Source organism: Propithecus coquereli, unplaced genomic scaffold, assembly GCF_000956105.1.
Source record: "Propithecus coquereli isolate 6110/MARCELLA unplaced genomic scaffold, Pcoq_1.0 Scaffold351, whole genome shotgun sequence".
In the NCBI taxonomy this organism is placed as follows: domain Eukaryota; kingdom Metazoa; phylum Chordata; class Mammalia; order Primates; family Indriidae; genus Propithecus; species Propithecus coquereli.
This window is the reverse complement of record NW_012149186.1, coordinates 1304163-1327145: the sequence shown is the minus strand read 5'-3', so window position 1 is coordinate 1327145 and position 22983 is coordinate 1304163. Positions and strand designations below refer to the sequence as shown.

The 22983-nt window shown below is 54.8% G+C and overlaps 1 protein-coding gene across 2 annotated transcripts; it reads right to left on the bottom strand.

The window, feature by feature from the left end:
* Positions 1–4719: 4719 nt before the first annotated feature.
* Positions 4720–16519, bottom strand: GDF10 (growth differentiation factor 10). Of its 2 annotated transcripts, none has more exons than XM_012651276.1 (3): positions 15920–16519; positions 6685–7610; positions 4720–4911 (listed from the first exon to the last, which is right to left on the bottom strand). In XM_012651276.1, exons 1-3 carry the CDS (start codon positions 16230–16232, stop codon positions 4720–4722), a joined length of 1431 nt encoding a protein of 476 aa, XP_012506730.1. In that variant the 5' UTR covers positions 16233–16519. The 2 variants fall into 2 exon arrangements, with proteins under 2 accessions (XP_012506730.1, XP_012506729.1); XM_012651275.1 differs by having other exon boundaries at positions 6685–7613; positions 15920–16232.
* Between the last annotated feature and the right edge of the window lie 6464 nt (positions 16520–22983).

Here is a 22983-nt window from a genome sequence, read left to right as displayed (position 1 = left end):
GTACCACGCCTGATCTTTCTGTCACTGCTTCCCTTTGCCCCACCTCTGGGCCAGCTCTGCCCCCACCTCCTGCAGAGCCCCTGCGTGGGCTCTGCTCTCCCTTAGGAATGCCTTCTGCTCCTTCCTGCTGTCCTCCACCTGGGCCGGTCCTGACTGCCCTTCACCAGCAGCCTCTGTGTTCTGAGCAACACCACTCTGGTGGATTCATCCACTCTAAGGGCCCCAGGACTGCTCCTCTGCTGTCCTCTCATGTCACATCCTCTGCAATTTGACGTGCCCAGCAAGTCGGTCCTGCCTTCACAGCAGGTCGACGCTCCTCCGGGTCAGGCCTCCCGGGCGCAGCTCTGCATACATCCTTGAGCACCTAGGAGTGCTCTGTGCGGTGTGCGGCTGCCCTGGCGGCTGCCAGCTTAGCCTTGTGCTCCCTGTCTTTTCTCAATGCCCAGATGGTTTGGCGTTACTGCTGATTTTTAACCAAAGCCTCTGTAGTGTCATCCCTCCCAGGACTTGTGAATTATAGAAATCAAATCATCACATGCAATTGCTATGGGAGAAGCACAATCTAATGAACAAGACAGGAGGATTTGACTCATCCATTTATTCCAAAGATCCTTGCAGCTCATCGCTCCAAAGCAGCAACATGGACTTCAGTCTTCCTTCGTGGAGGTGAGCAAGGACCTACCTGAGTTTCTGTGACACAGCTGCCTCAGGGGGTCCCTTCCATCACAGGGGACATTGCTCTGAGGACACCTGTTCTCAAAGTATGGTACCTGAGCCAGTAGCAGCAGCAGAAGCTGGGAACTGGTTAGAAATACAAAGTCTCAGCCTGGATTGGAAACAACCCTTGGGTGGGGCCCAGCCTATGCCAAGTCTCCAGTTGTTTCTGATGCACATTCAGGTTTGCACACTGGTTCCGACAAAAAAAGGGAAATCATATGTGTCTTTCGAGAGATAAAGTATGAATATATTGCCTAGCATGGTATTTGGCACATAGTAAATACTAAGTAATTGAATAAATAAACATATTCATTCTCCTGCTCACCCACCTACCGCTGACTCACACAGACAAGACTCCTGGGAGAGATTGGAGGAGCAAGGTTAGGACTACGGGCCGGGTAGAGGAGCCAAGCTTGCATGAGCTGGCTCTCTCGGGGAGTAGAGGGAGAAGGGAATGGAAATCTCAGAATCATCAGTCTATCTGTGAAGGATCTTACGCTTCCAGGTTTTGGTAAAGGGAAATAGCCTTGAACTCTACCATCGATGCTTTGGTGCACAAGTCACAGCCAGAGTTGGCAAGCTGGTCTGCCCTCCCGGTCTCAGCCCTCCTTGGCATGTGCTGCCACCAAACTCTCCTTGCAATGTCCTTATTCCACCAGCCAAGCCCAGCTCTTCCTCCCTGGCTGACCTCAAAGTCAGCCTTTCCGGAGTCATGTCCATTCCTCTTCCTCTGGAGCCCCCACCTCACCGCCCGACAGCCCTAGACATTTGTCAGTTTCTCTGACACAGCTGTCTCCGTCCTGGCCACGGAAGAAGCATTAGTTATAGGCTATGGCTCTGATGACATTTTATGAGTGACTTAGACATAAAGAGGTACCTATTGGGACGCCTCAGGCAAGACACTAGGTAGTGCCAGGACTCAGTTTCCCCACTTCTCAAGTAGAAACGTTGAATCAGAAGCTTCCCAAAGTTTTCTCCTAGCCTTAAAGTTTCTAGCCCTCAGGTGTACTGCCGGTATTTGTCACATGAACTAACCTATAAGAGGCTCTGCCCTTCTAGAGGACGTACAAGTTCAGGGATGGGGGCCTGCTGCAGGCCACCACCCTGCTCCCTCCAGACTGACCCGCAGCCAGGTGAGTGACCTCAGCAACTCATGCACATCCAGGCTGTGTGCTGGAACCTTCTGGCAATGTGACAATGTAATGTTGATATTTTGGTTTTAAGGGGAGAAAAAAGTTATATACACATTTATTTTTAAGCCTCACTTTACTGTGAGGGCACTCAGTGCCATTGGGACACGCCTAATATGCTGGTAGTGGGGTCACTAGCCAGGAAGTTCAGGGGCAGTGCTGTCCACGTAGGCCTTGAATCAGGCAGCTTGGGCACCAACCTGACGTTGCCCGTGGTCTCGGTAAGACATTAGTGGACGCGTTACTAGTGGACGTGCTACTTACCCTTCCTCAGCCTGTTTTTCTGCAGCACGAATTGGGCAGTAAGTTGTCAGGCTGCTGTCAGGGTAAATGAGATGCCATAACTACATGGTGTTCTATAAATTGGAAGGATCACTGATGACACTAGCTCCTCTCACCATAGGACTGGGACACACGTCACCCACCTGACCCATGCCATACCCCACAGTCACCAGGGCGTGCTCAGGAAAGATGGCAACCACGGAGTGCCGTCCCTCCCAGTGCTGGCCCAGGGCACAGGCTCCCAGCCTGTCTCCCCGCCACTTCCCAGTAAGCCAGGAAAGAGGACTCAGAGGCATTCCAGGTGTTGGGGGACCCAGAAGGTCTCCCAGAATTGGCAAATGCCAGAAGAATAAGATAAAACTATTATAAGACACCCTATCTTGGCTGAAAATGAAAAGCGAGCAGTTTGATGAGGAAAAAATTAGATGGGATGGGGGGAATGAGGAGTCTACTATTGGGAAGAAAGAGAGCTGGCGTTTTCTCGAGCCCCAGTATTTTCACCCGCTTTGCTATTGATTTATATCCCGTCATGTTCCAAAAAGAATTAGCCATGGCAAACCGAGCACTAAATGTGCAGGCCGGGCTGAGCCAGCTCAGCATCTACAGCAGCTCACGGAACCATCCGGTCCCAGGTCAGATTCTGCAGGAGTGAGAGAACAAGGCCACGTGTGCCAGGGACTTCCGCCCCTCACCCGATCTCTGTCAGCAGGCCGGGGTCCCCAAGGCAGCCGCTCATGTGTCCCAGGACCACTTGGAGCACCTCCGAGATGCTGAGCAGACGCTGATGCCCCCCAGGTGCACTCGGATCCCTCTTACCTCTGGCTCTGGGGCAGTTTCTCCAGTTCCAGTGGCTTGGCCTCCAGGCTCTGCCACTGCAGCCTTCTTCAGAGGCTGCCCATGCAGGGGTCAAGGAACTCTCTCTGAGGGGCGCTTTAAGCTCCAGCACTCCCCACGGGATCCCGACCAGGCTGGGATGCTGGGCTCCTGGCCCGAGTCTCCTGGGAGCACTTCCTCACACGTACCTTGCACAGGACCCCTGGTCTCTGAGCCAGCCCAAAGCCCAAGACAGACGCCGTGGCTGCTTCTCTTCTCGGACACCCTGTTAGAGAACCGCTGGTGGCTTTGCAGTCCCCTCTAACACTTGGGCCGTGTCATCCTCAGGTCCTGCTGATGCGACTGTGATACACCTGCCTCACATTGGACCCAGATTCCTTTTGGAAATTCCGGTCAATCAGCTCAGGCACTAACTCTATGGGAATAAGGAAGCCATGGGTGGGGGTCAGCTATTTGGGGACCTTTCTACACAGGACAAGCAGATGCGGGAGACCCTGTAGATCATCCAGTCCCTCAGGAGAGACCCCTGACTGCTTATATTGAATCTCCTCCTGCTCGAACTACCCCAAGTAAAAGACCTCTGACCGGGCAGCCGTAGACAACGCTTTAAATGTCTCAGACACCGCCCAATCGATGGATGGCCCGGAGGCCAGGGATGTGGGGGAACTCCAGGAGGCCACTGTGCCTGCCTGGGGCCCTTTCCAGTCTGGGACACCAGCCCGGGTTGGGGATTTGCAGGAAAGGGTGGGTGGGGCAGGACCCTGGAAAGCACAGGAGCCTTTAGTTTTTTGGAGCTTGAGAAACACGCAGAGAATATGGAGTTGGTCAAGAGGGAGGTGTCCTCCAAGGACCCTAAAGGCGTCCCCAGCAGCCATCCAGGTGCTATACTTACAGATGGGGAGTGAGTGATATTTTGGAGTGGGTGACATTCAGTTTTTCATGATACCACTGTACCTTTAATTTATTAGCTTTCCATAAAAACACATAACGTACACAATCTACAGTATAGAAAGTATAATTTACAAAAATATAAAATCTTGGTTACTTTTTAGTATTCCAACATATTACGGTATGTGTTATTTCAATATGCACATCCAAACACCCACAGTTACTCAGCTTGATCACCTCTGTGGGGAGTCGTGGCAACTCCCTCCTTTTTTGTTGTTATTTTAAGATAAAACATATGTTAAGAAAAAGAAACCGACATTGGTTACATGTGCATACTGTATGTATAAAGCTTTTGCAGTGGAGTTTGGAAGAGAACACCCATTTATACCACTATTCTTCCAGGGTGACTATGTGGCCCGAAGTGTTTAAACTGAGCATTAAACAGAGGTTCTTCCCATGCGAAAGGGGAGCGGGCCCTGAGATTTGCATAGCCTTCTTCCTCGAGTATGAGATGATGATCGCATCTGGCCAACACTGGACGCGTTCTGTTTTCAGGCCTTGAGGACGGTGGGTATTGTGGGTACGAACGACGGGCAACCTTCAGGCCAGGGCTAATTCCCAGACTCCTGAAAGACCCCAGAACGATGCTCCAGTGGGCAGACCTTCCTGGGCCCAGCGGCACTGCCTGTACTCTCTAGAGCCCTGTGTCTGCAGCTGCAGCCCTCGTCGTGTCCTGGTTCCACAGCGTCCTGAGAACACGGCTCTGCTGGGGGTGGGGGCAGAGGCTTCCTTCCACCCTGGAGCTGTCTTACCGGCAGGCACAGGTCTCCACGGACATGTTGGGGTACACCTTCAGAACCACGTTCCGGTTCTCATCCAGGAAAAGGACCCCTAGGGAGTTCATCTTGTCAGGGACACAGCAAGGCTCTGGGATTCCAGGGACGATGCCCACAGCCCTGACAATACTCTGGATGGTGGCATGGTTGGATGGGCGGACAACCTGCAAGGCAGGAAAGGAGCAGGGTCACCTCAGCGCTCTGCCCTCACCCACCCACCGGTGCTGTCCTCCCAGCCCCAGGCCATGCTGCACCCCTGCAGTTCCCTGACCGAGACCACGGAAAAGGCGCCGACCTAGAATGAATGCGAGATCCAGGCTGGGCACATGCTTCCTCTGCAATCAGCCACACACGGAGCCCCAGGCTGAGGGCTGCAAGAGCCCCTAGGCCTTCCCGCCCTTCTGGCCTCCCTGAGGGACGTCACATCCCCTACACAGCACTGGCCACTTGGGGGCGCTTGAGTGCCACACATCCCCAAGGAGCACCAGGAACAGGGCAGAAACTGTGCAGAGAGAGCCGAGGGAGGGGCCCAGCCAGGGCTGCCTGCAGTCTGAGGAGTCAGGAATTCTTCCCGTGTGATGGTATTCTTGTCACTGAAGGGGCCGGTGTGATGGCTGGGAACTGACATTCCCCCCGCGCTACTTTCCCTGCATCAGCCCACGCTGTCATCTTGCCAGCTTTATGGGGTGGATATTATCTACGTTTTACTGGTGAAGACACCGAGGCTTAAAATGACTAAGCAACTTGACCAAGACCCTCAGTTAGAAAGTGGCTTGGCTCAGAAACCATGCCCACCTCTGACAAGATGAACCGCTTCAGCTCATCGCCAGCCAGACGGAGAGTGTTCAGTGTGGTACAGTCGATGAGGAAGCCCTTGTGTGCTGGGAGGCAGGGAGGAGAGAAGGGCAGGGACACTTGCGCTTGTGGGGTTCTGGCTGGCGTCCTAGAAGGTGGGGAGGCAGCCAGCCGGGCTGATAGGGTGAGTGCCAGGTCGGCCAGCCGCAAGCCTGCGAGTCCTGGCACTGCATTGGCCCAGGCTCGGGGGGGGGCCTCAGCAGACTCTGTCTCTGTCAGGCACCGCCCTGCCTCTCTCCTGCACACGTGCAGCTTTGCGGAGAAACCCCTTAACTCCCAAACAGGTTAATGCAGCTCCACGTCTGGGTCTGGACTTTCCCAGTGGGCTGATTTATACGTTCAAATTGGGTTTGTGCACTGGCTTCCTTTCTTGAAGGGGAAGGCATCACCGGGATTCAGCAGAGTAACTAAGCAGGAGGAAAACTGTGCCCTGGGTGCCGAGGGTCGACATCTTGGGGAGCCAGCCCACTGGAGTGCAGGCCCCAGGGAGAGGGATGGACGTGGCACAGCCCTGCCTGGAGGGAAGGGGAGAATCTGAAAGCTCCGGGCCAGCACAATGGATAAAACGGTCCAGTGCTGTGTGCCTTGCAGGCTGCTGTGCGCAGTGAGAGCCCGGTAGTTGCCCCGTGGGTTCCTGCCCTGAGTTGGAGGGAGGAGGAAGCCCACGCTGGGAAAGCCACCTAGGCTAGCACCATGCTGGTCACAGGCACCCATGCCCTGGGGCCAGGCCAGGAACAGAAATGAGAGCCTTGGTCAGGATGCGGCTTCTGGGACCAGCCCTGTGCACAGGAGCAGCATCCATTCAACTCTGCGGAGTGGTCACGCTGTGTGCGAATGCACGTTTAAAGAGGCGGAAACAAAAAGCACAGCCAAACCCAACACCTCTGTGGGCATTATCTACCCAAGGAGCCACTTGGCCCCTGTGCTGTGCCGGGGACGGATGGGAGGTGTTGTTATCCCCATTTTGCAGGTGAGGACACAGGTGCCACAGGCAGAGGGACTCGCCAACAGCAGCAGAGCTGGGAGTCCGACAACAGGCAGAGCACGGCGGTGCGTCTGGCGCACACCCACGCGCACCCTACCTTGGGCATGGGGAACTCGCAGGCGCCCGCGCAGTAGTAGGCGTCGAAGGATTTGGGCGAGATGATCCACTCGTTCCAGCCGATGTCCGCGAAGTCCACCTTCAGGTACCTGCGGGAGCACACCCTCGGCTCGTCCCACTGCTTCCTCCTGGCTTTCTGCATCGTCTTCTCGTCGAAGCGCAGCACCTGCGAGGAGGCCACGAACACGTCCTGGCCCTTCCTCCTGCGGTCCTTACGGCCGGGCCGGGGCTTCAGGGCCCGGAAGGGGCTGGGCCACAGCTCGTGCTTGTGGTAGTGCTGCGCGTGGGGCGCGCGCGCCGGCCTCTCGTCCAGCCCCGGCAGCTCGTTGTCCTGGAGCGGCCCGGCGGCCTGCGCGGCCCGGCGCACGCGGGGGTCTGCCGAGCTGTTGGGGGCTGCGCGCGGCTCGGGCTCTCCAGCCGGGAAGGGGTCGTATCTCTGCAGCGTCACCGCCACGCTGTTGGGCTCCGCGATGGCCAGGTCGTTGGCGTAGACGAGGATGTAGGGCGCGTGGGGGCCGGATCTGGGCACCCCCGGGTCCTTCTCCCCGGAGTCCAGCTGGGCGGAGAGGAGCAGCTCGCCGTCCCGGCGCGCCGCCTTGACGATGGGGGAGATGTCCTTGGCCTGCCACAGGGCGCGCGGCGGCGGCGCCAGGGCCATGGCCCCGCGGAGCAGCCCCTGCGTGGCCGTGTTCTGCGACAGGCTGCGGAAGAGCAGGTGCTGGCGAGCCGGCGGCCCGGGGGGCGGCGGGCGGCACGAAGCGTTCTTGGCCCGCGGCTTGCACGGCCCTTCCCGCGCTCGGGGCCACCTCGGCGGCTCCGAGTAGAAGTGGAAGGTGGCGGTGAGGATCATTTCCGAGTCCTGCATGGACGTCAGGTTGAAGAAATACACGGCCTTCTGGTCGACCACTTCTGCGAGGGAAGGACAGACCACAGCCCGTTAGGTTCTCCCCTGGACGGTCCCCGTGCTCGCGGGGTCTCCTGCACCTCCCAGGAGAGGGAGCAACGCCCCCTGACCAAGCACTCCAGGCGCCTCCCGCCTTCGCTTTCCCCATCCGCTGCAATCCTCCTATTAAACCGATGAGGGCGCCCTTTGCAATCCTCGATGAACAGCTAAGGACTTGGGGTCAGAGAGGTTGGGAACTGCCAATATCTCATTGCAAAAAATGAAAGGGGAGGGGAAGAGGAAGGGGAGAAGAAAAGAAAAAGTAGCCGACAGGGTGGGCGCTCAGGCCTGCTGGACCCTAAAGCCCCTGTTTGCTGCACTCTACTGCCTCCGATGAGCAAATGTCACTGACACCTCCCTAAGTGCTCAGGACGGTTTGGGTTGGGTCCAAGCCCCATGTCAAGGCAGCCTCTCCTGTATTTGCACAGCCCTCTATTTTATGCAGTGAGTTTTTAAATGCAATCTACATCAAATGTGACCATTCTTCCAAATGAGGCAAAATGAGTTGACCCTCATCCTTTTCTTACTGCATTCTGAGCACCTTCTAAGGGACACTGGGGTTCAGAGTACAGCCATTTGGGCATCTTTGCTCCGTGTCCTGCTCTTTGTTCTGTCCAAGGGCTTTAAGATTGTCTGACAAAGAAAGAGCAATGTCGGGACTGCACAAGGTCACTGGACAAAATGTCCAAGGTGCAGGTTGCTCTCCAGAGGCCTGAACCACAGTAAGGAACAGGACACCTCGACCCAACCCTCACTTCTGCAGCTTGGCTTTTGGCATGAGAATGCGCCAGCCCCTGCTTCCCCAGAGCTGCTGACCACTCCTTCCTTGTTGCCTGGTTCCACTCGGTGATCTCTAAGGGCCCCAGGGCAGCACAGCCTCCTCTGCAGTGCCAGGAAGCTGCCCCAGCCCTGGCAGCAGCATGAGCTCGCTCAAAAATTGCCAAGTCCTCTCTAGGATTAGGAGGAGAGGAGGGCCTTTCCTGGTGCCTCCCTGGGATGCTGCACACCAGCAAGAGACCAGAGCCACTGGGGGTCGGCTTCTTCCCTCCCTCTGCTGGGCAAAGCCCAGAGAGGAACAGAGGTCCCAAGCCCACAGGACTTGTGGGGGCACTAGGCTCTCCAAGGGGCATGGGTTGGGGTCATACCTCTCTGACACCTGTATCCACATTATCAGCTGCAATTTTTTTAACCCAAACCTTCAGTCTAATATTCTTTGTTTCTTTCGGGAAGAAGGCATAATTCAACTGGGGATTTTCACAGACTCTTAAGGGACTATGAGAAGGAAGAAGGAAGAGAGAGAAGCATGTCTGTGCAGGACCTGAGAAATAAATGCCAGTTAAGGCTTGGGTGACACTCTGAAGACATTACCTTATCTGATCCTAGCAACAAACCCACCAGGACAGTGTCGCAGCCCCTCACATGCCCCACACATAAGAAGAAGCAGTGCAGGGTCTCGGTGCACATTTAAACTTGGCTTCCCCAAACACTGTGGCCTTGGGTGCATGACCTTGAGTCCCACATTTTAACGAGCACCCCCTGGGATTCTAGCCATCAGGGAAGTTTGGGAAGCCCCAGCAGTTGGCAGCTCACTCAGGTGGCCGTGGCTGCGTACCTGTAGCATCCAGGGTTGACCTGCGGGTAGAAAGTTCACCAACGATGCAACACTCACCGGCCCCCAAGCTAGAAAACGCCCTAGGAATGGAGCTCCCAGGCCCCAGTGGGACCACACCATGCTCTGAGCCTTGCTTTCCTCATCTACCTCACAGGGACAACCGACTCCATCTCACACGATTGTCTGGAGGATAAATGGCATATGTAAAGTGCCAGGCGCAAAGGAGGTGCCCCCAAATGTGCTTCCCTGCCACTTGCATCTAAAGGACTCAGCCAGCAGAGCAAGCTCCTCCTATACCGACTCAGGCGCTTTCCACGCACCCAGCCAAATAGCTGAACTGTGACCCAGCCAACATGGCGGACACATTTTTCTTTTATCTAGTTCCAGTCTTGCCTCCTCGCTTGTTCTGCTAATAGATTCTGAGTGGGGTGGAACCTTAGAGGACATACAAAAGCCGGCCTACCTCACTGCGGCTCGAATGCCTCTGGCCAGAGGCGCTCACTCCCTCCCGGGGCAGCCTGCTCTGGGAAGACCCTTCCTGCTGGGAACTGGGTAGGTGGAGATGGGTCACCCCCAACCCCAGCACACAAGGAGCCGAGGCTGGCCTGTCTGGACGTGGCTGCACACACAGTGCAGGGGCTCCAGGCCGTGGCTGAGAGAAAGGGCGTCAACCTGAAGTCTCTCCGTTTAGAAGAGCCCAGGCCACGAAAGAGAAGCCCCATAAAGAAGTCCCTGTTTCCCATGAAGTGTGCTGGTGCCCGGTGGCTGGTGTCTCATGAGGGAGCTTTCACCCCTCTCCTCTCTCCCTCCCTCCCTTTCTTCTCTCTTTCTTCCCCTTCCCCCTTCCTACCGCCCTCTTTTCCTTCCTTCCTTCCCTTTCTCCCTTTTCCCAAGAAACATTTGCAAAAGTCCTACTCAGGGCTAAGTGTTGGGCTCACCGGGGTCATGGCAAAGGGGGTGGAAGGTGCCCTGGTGGAGCTCTGCCCAGTGGAGAGGCAGCCGGGCACTGGTGCCAGGCAGTGTCCCCTCATGGCACAGTTTTACAGAGCGCCGTCCGAGTGAGGCCCCTGGTGTGTGGGGTGCGTTCAACCATGGTTCACCTCTGGCTCAGAGCCCTCTACTGCCCCCAAATCAAACTCTACCCCTTGCCAAGGCCCTCCTTGGTCTGGCCTGCCCACCTCTCCAGCTTCATCTCTTACCCCCTCCCCGATGCCTCTGCCTTGTCACACTGGCCTTCATGTCCTTTTCCTGCGTGGCGTCTGTCTCAGGGCTCAGCCTCACTGCTCTGTCTGCCTTCACAAGGCTCCCCCTCCAGGTACCGCCAGGCCCTCCGTCAGGTGTCTGCACAAACGGGTCGTCTGGCTGTCGTGGCTGGAGGAGCAGCCCCAGCACTTGGCCCCTGCTGCATTTGTCCTCGTGGCACCTCCTGCCATCCTGGTGTAGACTGATTTGTTTATGGCTCATTTTCCCCCAGAGCATAAACCCCAAGAGGACAGGGCTGTGTTTTGTTCCCTGCCGCATCCCTAGACCCTACGCAAGGCCTGGGTGACAGCTGGCGCTCAGAGATACACGTTGAATGACGGGCTCTTGTTGTAAACCTGCCGAAGCAGGGACAGGGGAAGAGTGGGGTCTGTTGCTTCAGTTAACACAGGGGGGTTCCTGGCCCTCTGTCCTGGAGCACAACAACCACACCCTTAAGAAGTCCAGAAAGCCTCATTCTTTGGAAAGAAACAGCTGGCGATGCAAATCCAACTGAAGACACTGGGTGGCCGGATCGTTGGCCACTGACTTCCCCTGGAGCCTTGGTTTTTTCATTTTTAAATAGGAATAATATTGTTTCTCGGAACAGAACTAGTTACAGTGTTCTGAGCACCAAGCGTACGTGCTTGGCCCTGCGCTGAGTGTTCTTGGGTCACTCATTCTGTGGGTGAAGAGCTGGAGATTCAGAGAGGGTATATAGCTTGTCCACGGTCACACAGCTGGCAAGGGGCAGAGCCAGGAGCAGAGCCAGGTGTGTGACCCCAGCCCACACTGTTTGGCCCCCGCCCCATGTGCTCTGGATACGACCATGACCTGCCGGAGAGCGAATGGACAAGGATCACACGCTGTGTACTGCCGCATGCGTGTCAGACCCAAGTCGTTATCGGGATGTTTTTGAGCTCTGACTCTCTAAGAAGGAAAAACTGACTTAATTTAGGCAAGTTGATCTCTCTGTGGATCTTGGGAATTCTCAGAACCGTGACCAGGACCACCGTGCTGGGCACTCAGCCTTCTTCCTAGGGCAGGGGAGGTGGCACTGGGGAGGCCCTGCTGGCAAACCCTCGGGCCAAGAGTAGCCCCTCACACAGACGCAGAATGCAAGTCACCTGGAGGTTTGTCCCCTCATCCATTGCCCCTGAAACCGCCATCGGGTTGGCCAGAGTGCGAGTGCCGAGTGAGGGCAGAGTGGAGATGAGGCACCACCAGCAGCCGCAGGAAGGAAGAGCGTCACTGGCCAGCGGTGCTGCGGAGAAAGGCAGGCGACTAGCAGGTGCTGGGCGTCTGCTTCCACGCAGGCTTCAGGGATGGGGTTTAACTCCTGTTTGCACCGCTTACTAGCTATAGGGCCTCAGGCAAGTCCTGGAACTGCTCTGTGCCTCAGTTTCCTCACCTAAATTAGGCAGAGTAGTTGTAGGAACCACCTAAAGTAGTTGTGAGATCAGCTATGCAGAGCTCACTCAGCACAGTGCCTGGCACCCAGCAGGAGCTCACAGCTGCTGGCCCCTTGCAGGTGGCCTCAGGAGCTACAGCCACCCTCAGGGCACTGCACCTTTACCCAGCCCCCAACTCTTTCTCAGTGGGAGGCCTGATACCCTCCAGCTGGAGCCTGAGAGCTCCCTTCCCTCTTCCTCTCCCTTCCCTCCTGCTTCTAACCAATCTCCAGGCCCTGTTGGCTCTGTGTCCTGTGTCCCCACAACCACCCTGAACTCAGCGTCCCCAGCCCCACCCCATCCCCACCTTCAGGGCCTGGCCTCAACCACACCAGTGGTCTGAGAATTCTGTCACGCTTACGTCACGCACGTGCCTCGAAAGCAAATCATGTATTAGCGGTGGAGGTTCTTTACCTTGACCCCTTCTATGGAAAGAGCCTCTGCAGATCAGCAGGAAAAAGACAAGGACCCCAATAGGAGGAAGCAGTTTCCACAGGAAAAACTACAGGTGGCCAACAGGCGTGGGACATGGTTCAGACAATCAGCAATGAACAAAGGTAATTTCAAATGGGAATACCTGCGTGTTTCACCTGCGTGTTGACAATATGATCCCATGAGGGTAAAAACATTGGAAATACATATATATCCCCGTCTCCTCTCTCTCCTCCTTTTCTCCTTCTCCCCTGCCTCCCTCTCTTCTCTCTCCCCCCACCCCTCCATGCACACATGACCTGTCCAGCTCCACCTCCTGCCTCTCTATCCTCACACTACTTCCTCATTTAAACCAAACTCCTCGCAGTCCCGGCACACAGCGCACTGCTTCACTTCTAACCTGGCTAAACGCCACCTGCCCTTCGAAGTGGGCCGGGCCCTAGCTGCTCTGCCAAGGCTTCCTGGGCCCCTCCTGTAGACCCCGCCCCTGCCTTCCTCCTCCCCCGAAACACCAGGACCACTGCCCTACTCTCCTGCTTACTTCCACCTGCCCTGCCGGCTCCGAAGCTTCTCTGGGAAGGGCCAATACTCTATGCATCTTTGTGTCCTCCGAGCTTATAGCACCGGCCACCAAACCAGGGGCTTAGGAAATATTGGGGAACTGAGGAACTTGACTTTTGGCATTCTTGACAAATGGGTATGTAGCACTACTCTCATTTTAGAGGTGAAAAAACAAGCTCAGTGTGTCACACTGGTAGGTAGTGGAGCTTAGATTTAAACACAGGTCATTCAGTGGGAGTGGGGGGTGGTCCAACCTTAACCCTTCGGGTCAAGCTCAAAGGTGCTCTCTGCTGATGCAGACTTAATAGGGAGCAAAGTGCACTTCAGGGAGCAAGGAGGGGAGAGAGGAAAGAGGTGGCTGGTGTAATTATAGCAAGAGCTAATGAACTGTTGACACTCACATGTGCCAGGAATGGTTTAAGCACTTGACATATCTCAGTTCCCATTTAAAAAACTCCTACAAGGAAGGCAGCATTAATTGCCCCATTTTAGAAGTGAAAAAAATTGAGTCATGGACAAGTTTAGTCCCTTGCCCAGATCACAGAATTGGGATTTGGAACTTGCCAATCCAGCTCACAGCCACACTTGCCAGCTGAGCTACACTGCTTGGTGGCAGGCGAGTAACACAGTTACTGTGCCAAGGGTGGCAGCGATGCATGCGCTTGTTGTTTGGGAAGAGGTGCTACCCCACTGAGGCAGCAGAGAGCCACCATCGTGGAGCAGGCTGCTGCTGGTGTGTTCCAGGACCACAGCTGAAGCCTCCCACATTGGTGGCTTCATCCATGAGCTGAGGGTCCGTGCCCAAGCTCAGACCTCCTCACAGACGGATCAGGAAGCAGGCACATCTGAGGGCTGGCAAGGGGCTGGGTATGAAACAGCTTAAATGAATCAAGCGGGGGAATGAAAAGCCAATGTGCCCGGGCGCACACTCTATACCAGGCACGAAACGTACGTTACCCCATTGAATGCCCACCTCCTCACTGTGCACACAAGGAAACTGAAGCTCAGAGAGGTAAAGTAACTATGCCACTGCACCCAGCCGGCAGCTAGTGACGCTGGGATTCATGCCCAAGTTTGCCTCAGGGTTCCAAAGAAGAGGGATTTGTCAGACAGCTCCAGACTGTACCAGAATTCTGATTTTCCAGATTTGTCTGTTCGACACTCCGCCTTCCAGACCTGGGCTTAGTTCTGATGGAGACGGTGAGGGGTAGCGGTGGCAGTGAGAACAGCAATGGCTGGGCAGACAAGAGGTGCCAACCATTGCCACTGTGAACAATACCTCCCCACCTCAGTTTCCTTGTCTGTAAAATGGGAGTGCTGGATTGAGGTCCTGTCTCCAGGTCCCTTTGGGGGCTAATGCCCTGTGCTCCACTATTACTTGTACTACTCATTCTGTGAAAATGCACCTCCATGCCCAGCTGCAGTGCGTGGGTGGGCTCGAAGGGTGTGTTCTGGCCTTGCTTCCTCAATTGTAAGGATTCAAGTTTGAGTTAATGGACAAGCAAGGTCAAGTTTAAACACACATGAGAGCACAGAGTACTTAGCACATTGCTTTGTACTCCCAGGAGAATAACATGCACCAACACCTAATCTGGCCAGCACTGGGTTCCAAGTTTACACATATTACCTCATTTCACCTTTCCTGCCACCCTGCAGGGAGGAACTGGCATGCCTTGTCCATTTTATAGATGAATGCACTCAAGACCACATAGCTTTAGGGATTTACAGAAGGTCATATTAATGCCAGATGATTCTTAAGTGGCTTAATTTAATAATGTTGCTCCAGAAATGGACCCCAGCTGGTGAATAAAAGGTACCGGGGGATGGAGTTAGACCCGATTGGCCTGGAGCCCAGGGACACTGACCCAGTGAGTCTGCTCAGTGGAGGATAAGGGGACGGGCCTCTTCGTGGCAGGTGCTCCCCAGTCCACAGCTATGGGAGGCTGTTTCCCATTCCTGGCTCTGAGGCCACAGATGTTACCTCAAGTGACACAGCCAGGGAGCAGCAAGCGACAAATCTGACCCCAGGCTGTCTGGCCCCAAAGTTGGGTTTGCCCCCCTCCCCTCAAGGAGGGAAGCCTGCAGACGAAGGGTTTTTCTCCTGATGAATGGCCTCATCCCCCACAGGGCTGCAGGGGACCCCCACCCACATTTTCTGGAACAGCATTCTGCCAGCAGGAGTAGTCACTATGACAACCAGGGTCTTCTCACCACCCCTGCCGCCCCGGCTGCACCTCCTCTCTGTCTGCCCAGGGCCTGCAAAGGCTGCAAAGGCGGACAGGCTGCTGAGGCTGGAGCCTGGAAGGTTCTCGGGACAGGGCAGGGAGGGCCTCTGCGCAACTCCAGCCAAGGATCAGGAAAAACGGGAAGGCAGGACAAGGACAGGAGAGCGGTGGGGTGCTCTCATTGTCCAGGCTTCTGGGCCCTTCCTCAGAGCCCTGTGGTCTGAGCACTTCATGCCTCTGCCTGAAAGTCCTCAGTCCCAGGCACCCCACGGCCTTCTCAGTCCACTCTGTTCCCTGCCACGGAAACCACTAACTGCCCCCAGCTGGAGCTTCATGCTTCCTGCTTGGGCCCACCGCCTGGCACTGCCACCAGGGCAGCCTTAGGTCTACCTGACCGTACTGTCCTCTTCTGCCAAGTGCCATTGCAATTGACCCTATGACACAGGTATTCCCCCAGGCCATGTCCCCTCTCCACCCTGTGCTTAACCCTTTTGTATGGGGTATTGGGTAGTCTGTGACCAGCGAGTGTGGGAGCGCCCCAGGGGCAGGAACACTGTGCCACGCTGGGCCACTTTGGTGTCCCCACTGGAGCTTCAGGGCCTGGCATAGAGAGCTGAGGGGATTGTTAGTGAAAGAAAGAGCGACGGGAGGAATAGAAGGAACAGGGAATGCAGAGGTTCAGGGTGGGGAGGACGGCCAAGTGAGGAAGGCGGAGAACAAGGAGAGGGGGTCCTCCGGGCACCTCTACTTACCCAGCCGGGCCCGGAAGCTGCGGACCGTGTTGCCCCCTCCCGGCCGCGCGCCCCGCCGGCTGTACTTCTCATAGAGCCTGAGCATGTGGACAGCGACCATGTCCTGGGCGCCAGGGCCCAGCGTGGCGGCCGCGTCCCCCAGGGCTCTCGGGGGGTGCTTGTCCCCCGGGAGGCCGTCGGCGGCCGCGGACTGTGCGGACCAGGCAGGGGCTGTGTGGCTGCCACCCGCGTCCCGGAGCAGCAGCAGAAGCAGCGGCAGCAGCAGCAGTGGAGGCCCCGGTGCCGGGCTGGTCCGAGCGGGGCCACGAGCCATGGCGGGGCGAGGGCGGCGAAGGGCAGGAGCCCGGGAGGAGGAGGGAGAGCGCGGGCGCACCGGAGGCTGCGGGCCGACCCCGCGGCGGGAGAGCGCGCGGGGAGCCCGGGGAGCTGGGGCGCGGGGCGCTGGGTACCGGGCTCCGTGCGGGGCGAGGGGCGCAGCGGGGCGGGCGGCGGGCGCGCGGTCGGTCGGGCAGTCCGGGCCGCCGGAGCCCCGGGCCAGCGGTCGCGGCCGTCCGGAGCCGCGCAGAGCCGAGCCGAGCCCGAGCCGACGCGCTGCCTCGGCGGACTCGCGCCGCGAAACTTTGCAGCCCACTGCGCGCCCGGCCCGCGGGCTCGAGGGGCGGGGCGGGGCGGGGCGGCCGGCGGCGCCCTCGGAGGTACCCGCTGCGCGCCCGGCCGCTCCGGGCTGCCGCCGACAGGGCCGTCCTGGCCCGGCTGCGGTGTGCGTGCGCCCGAGTGTGGCGGCGTGCGCGCGCCGGGGTGTGCGCCCGAGTGTGCGCCCGCGAGTGTGGGGGGCGTGGGCGTGGGCGAGCGCGCTCCCCGCTCCGATCCCCTGCCTAGAGCCCGAGCCCCAGCCCCGCGGCTGGCTCCTGTGTGGCGCCGCAGCCTGGCTGGGGTGCAAGGGGGCTGGGCTGCGGTTGGAGGGGGCCTGCCTGCTGGGTTGCCCCTGCAATGGCATGTGATGGCTATGTGGTTGCAAGATGACAGCTCCCCAGCGAGGACCTGAGAGGGGATGTGTGTGAGCCCAGTTGCCTCTGAGTCAGTGTGTGTCCAAAATGCAAGCGTGCGGTGAACACGGACCTTCCCTGAGCAGGCTGTGAAAAGAAAGTCCTCGCCCCAAAGCTCGGTCAACCCAAGGCAACTGGAACAAGATCCTGATTAAATTCAGAATTAGCTGATTAACTGACCCTTTATTTGGCAACAATGATTGAAGAAGCACATCAAAGGTCCTTATTAATCTTTCGACATGTAGCCTTCAGGATTGCAGAAAAAGGACATGCTTTCAATTTGCTTTTAAAAATATTTCCAAAGCATCAGAGCAGGCAGAGAGAAAGCAGTGGCTTTCCCAAGAAGGATTCCCAGTGGAGTGAGGGTGTAGTGAGTCCCTGGCCACTGCCCCCTCAACTTAACCCTGGGGCAGAGGGTCCTGAACTTTGTCTTGACTCTAGCACGGTTTCTTCCCTGTGGATTAAATTCAGGCGCTCTGTCAACTTCATGGGGAAAATTACATCTTTATTTTCACTAACTCTTACTAAAACTTAGCATTTCCTAATATAAATTCAGGAAACCAGCCACAGTGATGTTAGTGACTTTGTCAACAATGGGCACCATCCACAGATATTTTCATATCACACGAGAGTTGTTGCAGATTTTTCAAAGTATAATTTTTGCTCATCACTGCTTTGAAATTATAGTGATTGTTAGGCCTCGTTGCTAGTTGGTTAATGAACTAATAAAAAGAAACATATGTTACTGTGTTGCAAAGTTGTTTTTAAAAATATTTTTGATAACTGTATTTTAATGTAATTGGCTTCCTTTGTAACCCTGCATATTGTATTTTATACATTTAAAAACATTCTTTTGAGAAGGGTTCCACAGGCTTTACCAGACTGAAAAAGGGGTCCCAGGCCCACCCAAAAAGTTTAAGAATCTTTGCAAGGGAACGAAGGGACCTCTTCAAACCCATGGTCTTCCAGAAAGAGTCCCAAATACTGTCTGTGCTGCATTTCAAAGGACTATTTGCAAACTTGTGAACACGGTGTTCTCTTTACTTGGTAAATTTGGGCTCTGTGAGCCAAAATAGTTACTTTTCTTGGAGGGCTCACAATGCAATAATTGAAAAATTGCTGGAGAAAGCTTCTGTTGGTGTGTAAAACACAACCCATTTGTAATTTTTCAAAATCTTGCAGTGTCAATTTAGAGGCCATCCCATTAAAAGCCTCTGAACCTCAGACCTGTAGCTTTTGGAAAACCGGAGAGAGGCATTTTATTTATTTTGAAAATTAGCTCTAATTGCACTCAACTTCCTATTAGTATAGATCCCATTTGTTCTGTGAACTGGTTTTCAGAACTGGTTTGTGTAAAGGTGAGATGATCAAGTTGCAGCCTGGGGTTGATGAGTCTCTCCTTATAAGTGATCCGGACCATATTTTACTACTCCCTCCCCCACCCCCACCCCTCACTTCCCTCCTTCTCCATGTGCCCCTTACTTCCCCTCTGCCCCCCTCTCCCCTTCTCCCCTAGAATGCCTCTGACCTGCACCGGCTGGGGGTAACCTCTCCTCATGGGTAGTTTTGTCTCTGCTGGGGCCATACACAATCGAGGCCTGTGAAAAGGAGGGTAAGTCCGCAGGAGGCCCACACAAGCTGGGCTATTCGGATCCGTGTCCATTAAAGCCTTCTGGCTCTCCTTAACTCATTCCCGCTCCATTCAAGCCAGCCTGAGGGTCAGCCTTTAGCCGGCACTAAAACCTGTAGGGTACAGATTCTCTGACATTGTTGGGAAGGAATTAAGGCATCAGCCAGGGACGGCTAATGTTTCTTGCCGTATTTTATTGCCGAACAGCAGGACTGTAAAGTCTTGAACACGAGCACTGTGGCTCCCTTTCGTGTAGCCGGGATGATGGGATAAAAATGTGTTTGGTGAAGCAATTCGGATTACCACTGGGTCACATCCTCGCTGGCTCCCAGCACAGCCCTTGAAACTGCATCGCTAAGACAAGAAATAATCTCTGTGCAATTTCAGCTCATGCAGAACAGTGTTTCTAGCGTGGAAATGAGGCTAATTGTGGAGCTTGCCAACGAGAATGTTTTGTTTTTAATAGCTCGGGCCGCAGCTCAAAATAAGGGTTGAGATGGCAGACTGTGGGCACAAGTCCTTAGGTCTATGGTTCCTGACAGCTTCCTACAGAATTGTCCTGGTCCTGGGAGTACAGTACACTGTGATTACCAGGGGTGCAAGGTCTTCAACTTGCCAATTTGGGTAGGGAGTGTCCTCTCCAGAGAGGTGAGAGGTGGGTCGGGGACCCTCAGTCTTCCAGGCCTCTTTGCCTGGCACTCGGGGGTAGCAAGGTTTCCTTCAGGAAGTCATGAGGAAGGAGTGAAGGGCCTTAGTAGTTATGAAGCTCTACGCCCGAGTAAGGAAGAAAAGCAAACCCTGGGTTGTTCTGAAAAGCAAGCTCATTTGGTTTCATCAAGAACCTCTCCCTAAATAAACACCAAATGAAATGTTCCCAAGCAATTGTTTCATGATGTTATCCAGTTAATTTGTGGCAGCGCCAGTTTGTGACTCTAACTAGCTCTGTAACCCTGAGGCAGCCCCATCGCCTCTCTGGAGTCCTGGGAGCCTCTTGTTTAAATGAGAAGGCTGACTCCACGCCCTGCGTCTGGGCCTGTGGCCTCATGTCAACCCATTCTTGGAAGTGAGAGGGTTTACAAACATGACTCTGTGGAATCAAATGGGGCAGGTTCATGTCCCTATGTTCACTACTACTTAGCTGTGTGACCGTGAGCAAGTGACTTGCCTTCTCTGGACCTTGGTTTCTTCAACTCTAAGATGGAGACAGGAGCAGGCTATTATGAGGATTATTGTAAGGTTTTGATGTGAGATAGTACTAAATTGCATTGATCGTTGTGACTGCTCTTTATTTATCGTGTGTTTGAAAGAGGTTGTAGCACATTGAAAGTGGACTCAGGCTCTGGGAGATTTGGTGAGAGATTCGACCTTGGCTATTCCTTGCTTTGCGGAGAAAATACATTTCTTGCACGCAGCGCCAAGAGCTGAAAAGGAAAAGGTCAGATAGGGCTTGCATGTTTCCTTGGTGAGGAAGTCCTAGACCTCTACCAAGGAACTATTATTGTCCATGTCTGTGGGTCCCTGTCCAAAGATTGGGAGGATGATTCACATCTAGATATTCAAAGCTCTTGGCCCTCAAAGACAAAAGAAATGCAAGTGAGTGTCTGTTCCCGTTTGGGGCATGAGCCGTGGGGTGCTCGAGACAAGAATCCCAGGGCCTCCCCAGGCCGCCGGGCCAGAGTGTAATAAATCTGTGAAATAACAAGCACAAAGGACTTTATAATCAATGACAGATTTTATTTTTGCTCTGGCAAAGACCATCCGTGGAGCTAACATTTTATAGGGAAATAACTACCCACTTTGTGACTCCTCCTCAGCCCATATTCTCTTTCTTAAAGTTGGGAAAAGCTCAGAGAATCAAAGTCAGCTCCTCTGAGAACTGTGGCAAGCGAAAGCATGACTTCCCCTGGGCGGGAACCCAACTCTCCCGTTACTTCCTAGGGTGGCGCGGGCCATTCATTTCTGTTTTGCTAAAATACCCGTGACATGTGAATAAACCAGGATTACAGAACATTGTCTCGGTCAGTAATCTGAGCCGGCATGGGCTCTGGTTTGATGAAATATGGTGCTCTCTGAGCAAACATGGGAATTGGTATTACTTCTCGTTAAAGCTGAACAGTGGGACTATTTAGAACTGACGCATGAATGCAGCACTGTGGGGAGTGACAATTTGAAGGGAGCCGATTTGGGGGAGGGGGGCAGTGGGGTGTGTGTGTGTGTGTGTGTTGGCCAAAGCCAGACAGTTAAGGAGTCTGCGGGAGAGGCAGCCAAAGGGACACTTTGGAAATTAGGATCCCTTCATGGCTGCACAGTCTCCTCACAACCCCCAGATAATCTTGCCCAAAACTTTTGCTCTCCTTTTCAGGAGGAACAAAGCCTTATGTCCTTGTCCTGGCATTCAAGCCCTAACCATCTGGCCTAATCTGTCTTGGTTGAGTCTTTCTTCAGCCTGTCTTCCTGCCAGTCCCCTCCTGCCCAAGAGTCCCGAGCGGCCCGCATTCCCTCGGTTGCTTTCAGGTGCTGCAGTGGATGCACCACCCTGGATCGCCCTGCCAGGACACAGGCACTCGTGCCCAGCTGCCAGGACTCTGTCTGCTGAGGTCTCACAGCAAAAGCCCTCCCAGGAGTTGCTGCTGCTGGCCGACAGGAGTTATCTTGCTCCAGGGATGGTCAAATCCAACGACGTACCAGAGCGCAGCAGCCCGGATGGCCTGTCTGGCTCCAGGACTCCCCATGGACTCTGCTGAGGCCCTGTTGCAGCTGCGTCGTGGTCAGCTTCTCCCTTTGGCCAGTCCTGTCCCCCTCACTCCCTCGCAGGTGTGTTCCCACCAGAACTCTCCTAGATCCCTCTGCACTCACATTTCCAGCTTAGATTCTTTCTTGTGACACTTGCCCTGAGATAGCCAGTGCCAGGAGTGATCTGAGGAAGGGGGCTTGGAGAAGGGAGCTGAGGCCTTCGTCATCTGCTGCCCGGTGGCAATAAGGACACTATGGCTGGTGTAGTGGAGTCCCGACAGCCTCCAGCATGTTGCGGTGGTGAGCTGGAGGCATCTGTTTGCAGATATTAGAGAAGTGCAGAGAAGGGATGATTCAGAAGACAGTGGGATTGGCGGGCTCTCGCTGAGTGCCATGGATGCATTGGAAATAGATGATGAATGGCTGAGAGGGATTAATCACTAGTTTAAGGCACAGTGTGAAAATTGGAGCCCCTTCTTGGCAGCATATAAAGAAATCCTCATTTCTTGCAGCAGGTCCAGCTGAGGACCAGGCCCAGGACTTAAATATGAAGGTAGCAGAGCCCCAGAGATGGTTGAATTCTTAACCCCAGCAAGTCTGTTATGTCAAAGTCAGGGCCCTGGTTGGGAAGGAATGGGGCCCTGAGGCTTGGGATGGGGGCACCTTGGTGTATGCACTCAAGAATCTTAAAACTCTGTACCTCTTTGAATGCTCTGGGCCCGAGGAAGTGGCCTCCACCCCTCTTGCTTGAAGATGACGCAGACATAACACTTGTCCCTCTCACCATCTACCCATGCCCATACTCTGGCTGCCGGACGGAAACTGGGGCTATGTCACCACCTAACCCAGCCAGGGCAGTGCTGGGCCTGCCATCGGGGAGGCACTGTAGCCTGGAGGATCTCTAGGATCAACACATACCAGCAAGACATGGGAGTATGGTTGGGACAGATCCTGAGGGCGCTGGACCAAGGGGGCCTGGATATACAGTTGAATAAGGGCGAGTTTATCAATATGGGAGCACTCGCCCATGATGCAGGGTTTACACCAAGGCGGGGGATGATATGCTTTCAGGTTGGTTCTTGGATGCTTGGAAAAATCAATGGCTGGTACTAAGTGCAATGTCAACGCCAACATTGCCACAGTAAATGGTAGAGGAAGGGACCAAAGGCTCAGAGAAGTGGACATGCTAGGCTAGAAATGGTACCACCAGCCTGTTTGTTCCGTGGAAGGGCTCAGAGGACTCCCCATTTACCAAAGAGATAAGGAATCCACTGGTGAGAGGGGCTCCAGCATCATGAAAGGCTTAGTGGTGACTGTTGCCATGGGCCGGGAGTCAGGGCAGGGGATCTTATTACTGAACTGGAATCCTTGGCAGACATGGGGATGAAAACATCCCAAAATAGTGGGGTACTTAACTGTCCAATTCAAAGTGGATGCAATTATCAAAATGAGAGGCGTAGTCAGTGTGTAGCCAGGGGCCCTAACTCACGTAGCGCTATGGAGGTGCTTAATAAAATGTGGAGTCCCTGGGGGACGTGTTGATGTGCAGTCAACAAGAGTCTTGTTCAGTTTGTACAATGGTAAATAAATCAAAGATGGATACATGAGGCTGAGGGAAGCAACCCCAATAAAAGTCACACTATTGCCCCAATAAA